This window comes from Macaca mulatta, chromosome 10 (genome assembly GCF_049350105.2).
Source record: "Macaca mulatta isolate MMU2019108-1 chromosome 10, T2T-MMU8v2.0, whole genome shotgun sequence".
In the NCBI taxonomy this organism is placed as follows: domain Eukaryota; kingdom Metazoa; phylum Chordata; class Mammalia; order Primates; family Cercopithecidae; genus Macaca; species Macaca mulatta.
This window is the reverse complement of record NC_133415.1, coordinates 57,494,744-57,509,185: the sequence shown is the minus strand read 5'-3', so window position 1 is coordinate 57,509,185 and position 14,442 is coordinate 57,494,744. Positions and strand designations below refer to the sequence as shown.

Genomic DNA, 14,442 nt, shown 5'->3' with positions numbered 1-14,442 from the left:
ATAATACAACTTCAACTAAAAAAAAAGAGTTTAGGATTTGCTACTATTCTAATTGAGAAAGCCCAACTTGTAATGAAAATTTGTTGACACATAATCACCTGCATGGTGACTAAGAGACAACAAATCCTGACAGGGTCAGCCCCTACTTATTGAAAGATTACCCATAAGCAAATTTCTAAAGACTCTCTGAATGGTAGTGAATGATTCGTGGATGGAAGGAATGGTGTTATTCTGTCAGCTGAGGGATGTTGCCAATAATATTTCCTTTCACTTCCCAGTCACAGATGTAGAGAAAGACAGATAAGTCAGGGTAATATCATCAAACAGAAGAACTTTGAAGGATGTGGCACCTATCAAATGCCAAGTCTTCTAGAGATTTCTTACATTTTTGAGATATAGAAATTTATATATTGCACTTATCTATTCTGGGATTCTTAATCAGGAGTGTATCCGAACCTTGAAGGTTTTTTTAATTGGGTTTTTTTTTTTTTCCTTTTTCTACAATTGTTGTTAGAGACCAGAGTCTCACTATGTTGCTCAAGCTGGATTCAAACTCTTAGACTCAAGCTGGAACTACAGGAACATGCCACTGTGCCCAGCTTCAAGTAAACATTTTTAAACATGTTCAGGCCTTATTAGGTCTATTACATCAAAATCTTCAGGGGAAAGACTATGGTTGTAGATTTTTAACAAAATGTCCTCAGGTCACTGTAATGCCCAATTCTGAGAATTAGTGTAGCAGACAATCACTTCAGTCACATCTCTCACCCACATGGCTAATGCCCTTTATCAGTCAGAGATGTGACCAAAAAGATAAAAGGGTAAGAGATAGAGTCATTTATTAAAACTCCAGTAAATTTTCCTGGGTATGGCTAGAACAGGGACAAGTAAACTCAAAATCCCACTTGATTTTGCTATTTATAAGCTCCTTATCTCCCACTTTTCCACCAAGACATTCTAGATTTGAGAGGAGTCTTTAGACTCTTATCTAAGTGGCAGTTTCTGCCAGGATGGGCAATAAGTCAGTTAATAATTTGTTCCAGCTTCTGCTGAAGTTTTTCTCACTTCGTCACCACATATTCACTGCCAATCTGGTTTCCTCAGAGTCCTCCTAAAATTAATCTCTAGGCGAGTTTCAACTCACTCACTCTCTTTTTCAAACCGAAAATTATTAGACCCAAAGCTAAAGAGCACCTTGTTTCAACACATAAACTAGAAGAACAACAAACTAAAAACAACAACAATAACAACAACTCTTCCTCGCATTTTCCTTCATTACCTGATTTCCAAGTGACCTGCATATTTCTGATTGCTCTCCTTTTCCCTTCCCATTTTTCCCTGAGAAATGATACGTCAGTTTTTCAGAAAATGAGCAGCAGCAGCAACATGTCCATTTATTGTAAGTTGCTTTAGTTTTGTTTGAGTTTTAAAATAAAGCCTATTTCCAGGGCATATTTTCTTTCCTGTGTTGTTTTACACTAATTAAGGAAAAAAAAAAAAAAACAACACCCTGCATAGAAAAAAAGTTGAAAAAGTTTTACCTTTAACAAATTTGCAAATATTTTCCAAAGTGCATTTTATAAAGCTGTGCCCTTGAATGCTTCTTTAAAAGTATCAATATTTAAAACAAAATCTTATGCAATTAAGTTATTTCAAAATAACTTAACTTACATTTGCATTCGGGGAATGGTTGAGCTTCCAAATATAAAAAAATTGACCCTTACCTATGTCAATGATAAAACAAATATTTTTGAAAGAAAGTTGATTGATCTATACCTTGTCCAGTGCTTCAATATTTGCACCATGGGAAAGTAGTTTTTCTGCCAGTGAGGTGCTCTCACTGTACACAGCATAATGGAGAGCAGTGTTGCCGTAGATATCCTTAAGGTTTGGATTGGCACCATGTTTCAGCAAAATAACGGCACAAGCCTCTTCCTGGCAATGGATAGCCTGTCCGTATTAGACCAAGAAACAGATTGTAAATTCTAACAATTCAAAATACACATTCCACAGGTTTCACCAACTAGTTATATTTAAATGAGATCAATTCATTTTAATTCTATATATGTAAATCAAATCCATGTCAGGCTAAAAGAGTTGGCTCTAATATACCTGTATCAAGGGTGTTCTGTTTTCTTTGTCACAGATATCAATCTGGCACTTTCTGTTGATCAGGAGAGTTACCACTTTCTCATGGCCACTGGCACAGGCCAAATGTAGAGCAGTTCTACAAGAGCAAGAGGACTTTTTAGGAAACGGTAGTGCAACATCTCAAAACATACCATCATTCATGTCATTGTAAAAATTGAATAGCATGTTTTTCCTCTGCCTTCAAAACAAATACTTAATTTTTTTAAGAAAGTGCAATACTTACTAGCTCTTATTGCTCACTGCCTTAATGACAACAGCAGCCTATTTGAATAGGAAGAGCTCAGTCTGTAGATTCAGTTCAACTAGGGCTTGAGTCCTACTTTAAACGCTGTCACTTACCAATTATTGCTTAGCCTTTCTGTGCCTCAACTTCTTCATCAATAAAGATGACAATAGTAGCTATCTCATAGGACACCATCGTGATGCTTAAATGAGAAGCTATGTGAAGTATTTAGAATAGTTCCTACAACAGCTCAATAATTGTAAGATTTTTGTTTTTTGAGACAAAGTCTCACTCTTTTGCCCAGGCTGGAGTGCAATGATGTAACTATACCTGGAACTCCTGGGCTCAAGTGATCCTCCATCCCCAGTCTCCTGAGTAGCTGGGACAACAGATGTGCACCAGCATGCCCAGCTATTTATTTAAAAATGTAGAGTAAGAACCTCACTTTGTTACCCAGGCTGGTCTCAAACTCCTGGCATCAAACAATCTTCTCACCTCAGCCTCCCAAAGTTCTGGGATTACAGGTGTGAGTCACTGCACCCGGCCAGATATTATAATTGTTAGTATTACTACTACTTAACAAAAGCATTTTAATTAGGTAGAATGACACAATTATACCTACTTTGCAGGATGGCTTAATGAATAGGTCACATTTTAACAACTCTGACATTGGAATGCCACTTATAATTCATGATTTATTATAACTCTAACTGGTAGCATTTTAAAAATTATCTTATTGATATATAAAATAGTGGAGCATCACACAATCCATGAGACCTTACATTAAGTAGAATATGGTAACTCAGCACTAGGGCAGTTCCAGGCATGTAACGGAAACTGAAATACATTTCAGTTCTTAAAGGGACTATGGGGAAAGAGCACCGAAATAACAATCATGCATTTTTTAAACAAATTAATTCTTTGATTTTCAAACAACTTGAAGTCAAAGGAAACTCATGAGTCAAATGAATTTGTATGGCTCATTTTATTCAATTCTTATACTTACAGAATATATGTAAATAAGACTTTCCAATGATTAATATTAGGATTTAAAACTGATAAACTTTTGAAAGGGCAGTTCAACGTTATCTTCTACCATTTTCTAACTTCAGAAATGCTTTTGTTTGAAAGGTGGGAGATAAAGTTTCAAGGAGATGAAGTCCCAATATTCCTATTGTAAATCTCTCAGCTTGTGCAGGCAGGGCAGGTAAACATGAAGTTTTTAAGGATAGAAGGGTCCTGAGAGATAGAGTATGTCTGCTACATAACAGGTACTCAGGTTATGCTTGATGCATAAATGGAATGAAATAATGGATAAATATAGCTGGGGAGTTCACTATTTTTAAATAAACTCCTATAAAGCAATATTTTTGCAATAGTAATTATTTATATGTGTTATTTTTTATTTTTAAAGAATACAATTAAAATGAAATTATTAATCTATCATTGTTTGAATAAATGGAATGAGTATATAAGAAAAACATGTGCATAATAAAATATATAGATAATAAAATCTGGAAACACAGATAAAAACATTCCCTTCTTACTTCTGAAGATGCTAAACATTCAAAGAAGATAACAATACACACAATAATGATAAAAAGTAGAAAGCGAGAAATTATTTTTATCAGTGCAAGATTCATATTTCTCTCTTCCCAAGGATGATTCCATTAATAGTAAACTTTTACTAGAAGTTTTGTACATGCTCACTGCAGCAATCACAGATAAGAAAAAGGAAAAAAAAACACTTTACTTAAAATGCAAATACTCGCAGGGCGCGGTGGCTCACGCCTGTAATTCCAGCACTTTGGGAGGCCGAGAAGGGTGGATCACGAGGTCAGGAGATCGAGACAATCCTGGCTAACACGGTGAAACCCAGTCTCTACTAAAAATATAAAAAATTAATCGCGTGTGGTGGCAGGCGCCGGTACTCCCAGCTACTCGGGAGGCTGAGGCAGGAGAATGGCGTGAACCCGGGAGAGGGAGCTTGCAGTGAGCCGAGATTGGGCCACTGCACTCCAGCCTGGGTGACACAGCAAGACTCTATCTCCAAAAAAAAAAAAAAGCAAATGCTCAGAAATTACAAATTTTATCATATTTGGTACTTTTTTTTTTTTTTTTTTTTTGCTAAAACAAGACCATAGTATGCTTCCGTATGTATAATTTAGCTATTTTTTTTTCCTCGCTGGCTATAGCAAAATACATCTTGACACATCAACTTACTTCTATACCTATTGCCACCTTCAATGGTCACATATTATTCCAACCTATGGATGCAACTGAAATTTATTTATAGGATCCATTCTCTGGGTTCTTTTTAAAATAAGTTCTGTGAAAACTAAAGTGCATGTATCTTTATTTCCTAAGGGCATTTTAGTATAATGGAATTGATGAGTAAAGGGCACATTTTTTAAATGTAGTACTTACCACCAAATTATCTATTTGAAAAGTAATCAGCAACTTAAACTTTTAAGTAGCAGTATAAAACATCCTCACAAATATTGTGGATAGAAAACTGTTTGATTCCTCTTTTAAATTCTTATACCAGAAATGAGAAGGATTTTTTCCTATATACATAAGTAACTTGTAGATCTGGGGAAAGGTACTTTGCCCACTTTTACAGTGTTTGATGATTTGATTTGAAAGAATTCCCTGTAAAATGAAGATGTACTTTTCATCGAATGTGTATTATAACTTTTCATCTAATGTATATATATAACTGATATATATAACATATATCTGGAATACGTATGGTATACATATCAGTAATATCTAAATCTTATCATATATAATGAACAATATAGGCTGGGTGCAGTGGCTCACACCTGTAATCCCAGCATTTTGGGAGGCCGAGGCAGGCAGATCACTCGAGGTCAGGAGTTCGAGACCAGCCTGGCCAACATGATGAAAGCCCCTCTCTACTAAAAATACAAAAATTAGCCAGGCTTGCTGGCACCTGCCTGTAATCCCAGCTACTTGGGAGGCTGAGGGAGGAGAATTGCTTGAATCCAGGAGGTGGAGGTTGCAGTGAGCCAGGATTGTGCCATTGGACACCAGCCTGGGCAAAGAAGCGAGACTCTGACTCAAAAAAAAAATAAAAGAATATAATGAATTCCCTATAAAATGAAAACATACTTTTCATCTGAAAAAAAATATATATAATATATTAAATATTTTTCTAGTAAGCTCTCTTTTATTTTGTTAACTTTTTTTCTGAAACATAGTTTTAATTTTTAGTTTGCTAAATCAACCTTCACAATGTCTGCTTACCAGGTCATTCTTAGGAAGGCGTTTGTCAACATAAAATGTACCCGTAAAATAAGCATTTGTATTTTCTTCTGGTACTTTACTCATTTGCACATGTAAACATTTCAGTCTGTATTCCATCAGGAACTCATGTTTGTGACATAAAATTTCATTAGTTTTCTTCAAACAACAGGCACTTTTTCATTAATAATTCATCCTTTCCTACTCATCAATCCTTACGTATATCTTACATAATTTCAGTGATTCTGGGTTTCCTATTCTGTTCCATACATCTCTTTTCAGCTGTTCGCAAACAATTAATTGTAGAAATTAATAGCACATTTTGCTATCTAGAGGAGCAAGTGTTTTTTTACTCCATTATGAGATTTTTAAAAATGTCATCACAATAGTGAAAGACAGCAGGTGTCATATAAAAATGTTAAAACCTTGGTATTTTCATTCGGTCTATGTAAAACTGACAAACAGAGAAAGAGCTCACATTTTGAGAAAAGTGTTCCTTTCCATTCAAGAACACAGAACCCACCTCCCACTTCCAAGTTGCTCTCTAAGAACCTTCAGTAAAGAACCTAGCTACACAGGTGGATACGGATGTAAAACGGACAGTTTTATCTGAGAACTTTTCGCCTACTGAAAATCACTCACGGTATTTTTGATAGAGGAATTAGTTCTCTCATTAGGCACCTCCTATAATGTATACAAACCATGTTTTAAAGGTGTTCCTTAAAAATAACAACACCGTATATGCTTAACTTTGTGAGTTAAATCACTCAAATTCTCCACCAATTGCTCCAGCCAGGGAATTATGTCGGATGGAAAACAGCTGAGGGTCCGCTTGGCTTCGCCGCTCGGAGGGTGCCCGGCGCCCTCCAAGGCCCAGTCCAGGGGCTGCGGGGAAGCCGGGCCTGGGGACCCCCTCCCACCCCGGACTGAGCCCCCGCTCCCCGCTACCTGTGCTGCTTGTCCAGGGCATCCAGGTCGCCGCTCCTGCGTGCCAGGCATCGCTCCACTTCCGCGGCGTCGCCCTTGACAGCAGCCTTGTGGATCTTCTGCAGTTCGGAGTCCCGGATTCGGTACCCGGAACCGGTGTAGACGTGGTCTATGGAGCCCAGGACCGTCTGGCCCCTGCGGCTCCCGAAGCCGAAAAACTTCATGGTAGTGACTTCTTCTCAGACCCCCAACCACCGACCGGCTCTTGAGTGGGGGCAGCTCCCTGTCACCTTTTCACCACCCCCCACCCGCCCCCGACGACCCAGCCCCAAATCCAACCCCAAGTCCCGATCCAACCCCAAATCCGCGATCCAACCCCCAGTCTGCGATCCCAAGTCTATGATGTACTCCAAAATCCGAGATCCAGCCGGGTCCACCACAGCCTTCAGCAGCGACACTCGCAGCCTCCGACCTCTCAGACCCAGTGAGCCTCGCAAAGCCGTTGGGCGCGCGCCTGCACCGCGGTGGCCGCCCGGCTCCCGGAAGCCGCTCCCTGGCTGCGCGCGCCGGCAGGTGGGGCTGCAGCTCCAGGCGGGCGCCACTGGGCTCGCGGGTTCTCCTGGGCATTCCCCAGCGGCCCCAGGATCCTAGGCGCGCAGGGAGCCAGGCCTGAGGAGTAGGACTTGTATGGCCTTGCAGCCGCCCCGCTCCTCCTCCGGAGGGAGATCGGGTGCTGGCAAGGGCACTTAGAGGCCACCGGAGTGGCTTCGCAGATAGCCTGGCTTCACGCTGAGGCTCTGGCCCTGGAGTCTGTGTGGCTAGTGTCCGGTAGTGGAAAAGGCATGGAGAGCCAGGAGCTGCTCCTTCCTCCACCCGCTCTCACCGGTGCCAGTGCCCGACTGCGCGGTTTGCAGCTGCAGATCTGGCACTGGCGCGGGATGGCGGAGCTTCCCTTGGATGTCCTCAGGGTCCCCGAGTGCACAGCCTACCTGGCCTCAGGGTCCGCTCCTCTTGGACATCTCTCTGGATCCTGGGCCCTGGCACTAAGCAATCTGTATCCACATGCATGAGACTGAGGGGCTGCTGGCTAGGCCGATCGCCTGACTTAGCTGCCTGGGCGTCTGGGCTCAGGATCCGCGCTGCTGGGGGCACGGGCCTGGTCTGGGGTGTCCAGTCACTTGCAGTGGCTGGTATGCCAGCGGGGGCTGGAGGCCTGGTACCTGATGTCCTCAGGGTCATGTGCATCACCCGCCCACTGGTGGGTCTGCTCTGACTTGGTCTCCTCCAATAACACAGGGGCTGCCGGGGTGGGCTCTTCCTGGTAACTGGCATGGTATTAAGCAGCAGGTTCCCACCCTGGTGCCGCTGCTGTGCAGATTGCCTGACTTGATCGCCCAGGCAGTGGCCCCAGGTCCGAGTGGCAGGTGTGCAGATAGGGTGAGGGGCACTGAGGGTCAGGGGGTTGCTCCGTCTTCTCTGCCCGTGTGCAACTTGCAGTTCTGCAGTTTTCTGCAACAGCTGAGGCGCTGGCGGGGGAAAGCAGAACTCCGCTGGATGGCGTCAGGGTTGCCGGCAGAGAGCACAGCCCGCCAGGCCTGAGGGTCCGCTCCTTTTCCCCTTGCTCTGAAGCCTGACCCAGATGCTGAGCACTCTGCCTGGATGCTGATAGCGCTGACTGATCGATTGCAGAGCCGGTCATCTGGCTTTGCCACTGAGGCATCTGGCCCCAGGATCTGCGATGCTGAGGGTGGCCAAGCAGTTGCTGCCCACGTTCAGGTGGCAGCTGCAGCTTGGGCACCGACAGGGATTGGCGGGGCTGGTACCTGATGACCTCAGGGTCGCCAAGTGCACTGCCTGCCCAGCCCAGGGTCAGTTCCTTTTTGGCCTGCGCCAACAGCACAGGGACCATGGTGGCTCAGTTCTCTGTGGAAACTGGGATGGGGTGAGCTGCCAGTTCCTGTCCTTTGGCCGCCTGGCCAACTGTCAGACTTAGCCGCTGCCGACCAGGCATCTGTCTCTAGGGTTGCAGTTACTTGGGTGGAAGTGGGGATCGGGGTGGGCGTGGAGCCTCACCAGTTGCCAGGCCAGCACTGCCTTTGCAACATATTCAGATGGTGGCGGCAGCTTGGCAAGAACTCAGACCCAGCAAGCGCTCCTACCCAAGTGTCAGTTCCCAACTCTGATGCCTCCACCCACAGAGCCCTGTCCCCCAGTGATATCCGCTACTCCGTGTCCGCTGTGCCTAGGGATCCCAGGCGGTCTCAGCGACACACAGCGAGAGGGAGGGGGCCCGGGGAACCATGGCGGGTATGGAGGCCCTGCAGTGCTCAGGATTCCTGCAGAAACGCTGTGCACTTGCTACGCTGGAGCAGGAGCAGGAGGAGGTCAGGTACCCCTCTAGAGTCTGGAGTCCGAGGACAGTCTCCTTCTTTGGAGGCCAATTCTGTTGCTGCAACCTCTGCCGCCACCAGCAGGGCAGCCGCTGATAGAGCCCCTAACCTGCCGCCCGCTGTTGGCCCCGGATAGAGCCCCTAACACCCTCCCCTCCTGACCTCGTGATCTGCCTGCCTCGGTCTCCCAAAGTGCTGGAATTATAAGCTTGAGCCACCACAGCCAGCCTCTTCTAAGAGTTTTATAGTCTTCCCTTTTACACTTAGGTCTAGGATCCATGAAAGTCAACTTTTGTGCATGACGTGAAGTCGGGTCCAGCCACAGTCTTTTGCATGTGGCTACCCTGTTGGCCCAGCACCATTTGTTGAAACGATTGCTTTCCCCGTGGAACTGTCTTGGCACCTTTGTTGAAAATTAATTGACTGTAAATATGAGGGCTTATTTCTGGACTCTCAATTCTATTCCATTGATCTGTAGGTCTATTCTTATTTAGTACCTCACTGTCTTGATTATGTAGCTTAGTATTTTAACAGCAAGTTTGGAATTAAGAAATGTGAATTCTGCAACTTTGTTTTTCCTTTTCAATATTGTTTTGAGTATTCTTGGCCCCTTTGAATCTCCATATGAATTTTAGGATCGGCTAGTCAATTTCTACAAAAAAAAAAAAAAAAAAAAAAAAAAAACAGCTGAGAATTTTGATAGGAGTTGTGTTAGGTCTATAGATCAATTTGGGGTATATTGTCATTTCAACAATAGTAAGTCTTTTGTTTCATGAACATGGGATGTCTTTCCACTTATTTAGGTCTTCTTTCATGTCTTTCAAAAAAAAACTAGGTTTTAGAATATAAGTTTTGGAGTTTTTAATTAAATTTATTCCTAAGCATTTTATTATGTTGGTGATATTCTAAGTAGAATTTTTAAAAACTTCCCTTTGAGATTGTTCATTGCTAATATGGAAATACTTTTTTGTGTGTTTTTATATATTGACCTTGTATCCTGTAACCTTGTTGAACTATTTTGTTAGTTCTACCAGCTTTTTTTTTTTTTTTTTTTTTTTTTTTTTTTAGTGGATTCCTTAGGATTTCCTATATACAAGATCCTGTTATTGGCAAATAAGGGTGTTTTTACTTCTTCTTTTCTGATCTGGACGCCTTCTATTTTTCTTTTCCTGCCTAATTGCCCTGGCTAGGGCCTCCAGTACAATGTCTAACAGAGTGGCAAGAATGGGCCCCCGCTGTCTTGTTCCTGACCTTTCATCATCAAATATCATGCTTACTGTGTGATTTTTGTGTCTTTCATCAGGTGAGGGAAGCTCCCTTGTATTCCTAGTTTGTTGTGCGTTTTTATCATGAACAGGTGAATTTTGTCAAATACTTTTCTGTATCTATTGGAGGATCAGATGGTTTTTGTCCTTTGTTCTCTTAATATGTTGCATTACATCAATTGATTTTTGAATGTGAAACCAACCTCACATTCTTGGGATAAATCCCATTGATCATGGTGTGTAATCTCTTTCCTATGTTGTTGGATTTGATTTGCCAGTATTTTGTTGAGGATTTTTTTTTTTGTATCTGTATTTGTAAGAAATATCGGTCTGTAGTTTTCTTATATCTCTTTCTGTTTTTGGCATCAGGGTAATGCTGGCCTCCTAGAGTGATTTGGCAAGTATTTCCTATTGATATTTTTTGGAAGAGTTTGGGAAAAACTGGTATTAGTTCTTCTTTGACTGTTTGGTAAAATTCATCAGGGAAGCCATCTGGACCTGGTTTTGTGGACAATTTTTCAATTATGAATTATATCTCTTTTTAGTTTTAGTTCTATTAAGTCTTGTGATGTCTTCATTCTGTTTCAGTAATTTGTGTGTTTCTAGGAATTTGTCCATTTCGTGTCTAGTCTGTTGGCATGTGGTTGTTCATAGAGTTCCCTCAGAATCCCTTTTATTTCTCTAGGGTAGGTATGATATCCTCTCTTTCATTCCTGATTTTAGCACTTTGAGTCCTTTCATTTTCTCTGTCACTCTTACTAGATGTTTGCCAATTTTGTTGATCTTTTCAAAACATCAACTTTTTATTTTGCTGTTTTTTTTTTCTATTCTTATTTATTTCTGTTCTAACATTTTATTCCTTCTACTTGCTTTGGGTTTAATTTGCCCTTTTTCTGGCTTCTCAAAGTAGATCGGGCTATTGACTTGAGGTCTTCTTTTATAATACAAGCACGTACAAGCAGAAATTTCCCTGTAAGCATCGCTTTAGCTGAATCCTCTAAGTGACTGTGTGTTGTGCTTTCATTTTCATTTCATTCAGTAGCTTCTAATTCCCTTTGTGATTCTTTTCTTTGATCCATTTGTTCTTTAGCAATGTGTTGTTTAATTTCCACTTACTTGTGAATTTTCCAATTTTTCTTCTGCTACTGATTTCTAATTTAATTACATCATGGTCAGAGAATATCCTTTGTATGATTTCAAACTTTTTGAATTTATTGAGCCTTGTTTTGTGACTTAGCATATATTCTACCCTGGGAAGCATTCCCTGTGCTTGAGAAGCACGTGTCATAGTGTGTACCTGAGCTGGGAAGGGCTTGGTGCCGACTAGAACAGAGGGAGGGGAGGCTCAGTACAGGTGTGCTGGAAAGAGCCCCCATTCTCCACGTTCTTGGGAGGAAGCACACCCCAAAGGCCCCCGCAGCATTCCTACCTCCCTGGAGCTTTTCTGATCAAGAAGGAGTGTCTGGCCTGCAGAGGGGCCACCGCTGTGTTTGACATGTCCTACTTTTGGAAGTTGTACCTGGTGGGACTGGATACAAGGAAAGCTGCCGACAGGCTCTTCTCCGCACATGTCAGCCAACCCCCAGGTGTGGAGCCTGGAGTTGGGGGGAATGTTCCTGTCTCTCCATGGGCACAGCTGCAGGTACTGAGATGACCTGGCAAGTCATCCTGTCCCCTCGGGCACCTGAGCACACTGCTCCTTGCCCTCACCTGGCCTTGGGCCCCCCTTTCTGGCCCACTTTGCCCCATCCCAGGCCCCAGGCCCTCATTACTTTCCTCCACCTCTCCCTCCCACCTTCCTTCTCCTCCTCACCTCTGCCTTCCTCTCTACTCTATTCCAGAAAGGATATGTGGCAGCTGGCCCTCAGCCACCTCTCTCCTGGCACTGGGGGGCCCAGTTGCCCCCATGCTCTCACAGGTGGGATTGCCAGAATTAAATAGAAACACAGGATGCTCAGTTACTTTTGAATTTTGAATACATAATGACTCGTTTTTAATATAAGTATGTCCCAAGCCATATTTGGGACATACTTGGGATCTTCATCTGCCTTTTTGTCACCCACCCACCCAAAAGCTTACGCATCCCCATCTTCATGAGTGTCCAAGGCTGCCAGAACAGAGGATCACAGACCCGGTGGCTTAAAACAACAGCAATTTGTTGTCATGGTTCTGGAAGCTGGAGGTCAAAATGAGGGTGTCTGCATCTGACACTCTGCAGAGGACCCTTCCTTGCTCTTCCAGCTGCTGGTGGCGGCCAGGAATCTTGGCCTTCCTTGGCATGCAACTGCATCACTGTAGTCTCTGTCTCTGTCACATGGCCTTATCCAGGTGTTTTTTGTCTCTCTCTTTTTATTTGTTTATTCATTTATGAGACGGAGTCTCACTCTGTCGCTCAGGCTGGAGTGCAATGGCACGATCTTGGCTGACTGCAACCTGGAGTGCAATGGCACGATCTTGGCTGACTGCAACCTCCGCCTCCTGGGTCCAAGTGATTCTCTTGTCTCAGCCTCCAGAGTAGCTGGGATTACAGACATCCACCACCGTGCCCGGCTAATTTTTGTATATTTAGTAGAGATGGGGTTTCACCAGGCTGGTCTCAAACTCCTGACCTCAGGTGATCCACCCACCTTGGCCTCCCAAAGTGCTGGGATTACAGATGTGTGACACCAAGCCCAGCGGTGTTCTCCTCTTATAAGGACAGCAGTCAGAATAGATGAGGACCCACACTAACGACCTCACTTTAACCTGATCACATCTGCAACGACCCCATTTCCAATTAAGATCACATTCCCAGTCCTGGAGTGAGGACTTTCACATGTATTTTGTGGGGATCACAATTTAACACCTAACATCATCTCTCCAGTCAGCCAACCAACAAACCCACTTCCCAGACTCCTAGTCACCTGCTGCTCACCTCCCATTAATCCAGCCACACACTTAGTCTTCCATCCACCCATCCACCAGCCCACACATCCCTGTTTCTCCATACATCTGTTCTGCCTTCTACTCACCCACTCCCATCCTCCCATCCATCTGCCCACCTTCCCATCTGTCCATCCATCCTCCATCCACAAAGTAATTTATGCCACAGACATTTATGGAGTCTTCTCCGGTACCAGGCACAGTGCTAGGAGCCCCGGAATGAATGGGGGACATGAATCTTGTCCCTAAAAACTTCTCAGCATGGTGGTGGATGGGTGGGAGCGGCCGGTGCCAAGGCATTTCAAGAACAAAGAAGCTTCCTTCTCGCAAGGATGATGGTGATGGGATGTCCCACCCATGGCCAGTCCTCTCTGGTTCATTCAGCTGAAATGGCATCCCTGGGTTGAGGGGCTCTCCAGGTCACCTCCCAGTAGGGCATCCTGTCTGGGGGTTATCCAGCCTCTGTGACAAGCAGCTGCCCTTGTGAGCAGCCCTGGGGAAACTGAGGCAGCACAGACCCGGCTGGGGCCTCAGCACAGATCCGGCTTTCTTCTCCCTCTCACAGGCTCCACCGTGTACACTTGCATGCTCAACCACTGTGGGGGCACCGAGAGTGGCCTGTCAGCTGCCTGACACCCAGTCACCAGACCTCCCTGCTGGTCCCTGCCTTTGAAGTTATGGGATGCCTCTATGTGCACGGTGCTGTGACTGCGACCTGCTCTGTGGACTGATGGTTGTGGACAGGGCGGGATGGACAGGATGGGCTGCTGACGGCAGCTCTGTCATTACCTGTTGTGCCCACTGTGGTCAGGGCTGGGAGATTAGAGATCTCGTTTCAGGCTAACTGCGGGCTTTGTTCAGGTGGCACTGCTGGAGCTCCCAGTACTCAGTGATTGCATCTTTGCACCTGTCCACACTGCTGCGTTTTGGAGAGGCTGCAGCGTGGACATGCTCAGCTCGGTTGCCCAGAACAGAGCATGCCAACGATAGGCCGTGCCTCCCACTCAGAGCAGTCAGCTCCTTTCTGCCACTGACATCCTTGCTGGGATGGCTTCTCAGCTCATGTGACCCCCTAGTCTGAGGCATTGGCAGGCCCTTAGAAGATGTCCGGCTTGAGGCTCACACTGATGCCTGATTGCCCTCTGCAGTCCCTCCATGTCTGCTTCCATGTCCTCCGTGACGGGTAGCTCAGTGCCCTCAGTGACGGGTAGCTCAGTGCCCTCATGCCTTGTTTGCTCAGCCCCGACTGTTACACAGAGCCAGGACCTGCCTCCTGTCCCTTCGGCTCCCTGATCCT

The 14,442-nt window shown here is 44.5% G+C and overlaps 1 protein-coding gene across 1 annotated transcript in view; it reads right to left on the bottom strand.

Annotated features, from left to right (window-relative positions):
- The window catches only part of LOC144331544 (putative ankyrin repeat domain-containing protein 20A2), an 82,478-nt gene extending 75,380 nt beyond the window's left edge, over positions 1–7,098 (bottom strand). The window contains exons 1-3 of the mRNA XM_077949109.1: positions 6,590–7,098; positions 2,113–2,227; positions 1,777–1,950 (exon numbers count right to left, since the gene is read on the bottom strand). Coding sequence (XP_077805235.1) covers positions 1,777–1,950; positions 2,113–2,227; positions 6,590–6,792 — 492 coding nt within the window. The 5' untranslated portion in view covers positions 6,793–7,098. The remainder of the gene's footprint in view (positions 1–1,776; positions 1,951–2,112; positions 2,228–6,589) is intronic.
- Positions 7,099–14,442: the final 7,344 nt, after the last annotated feature.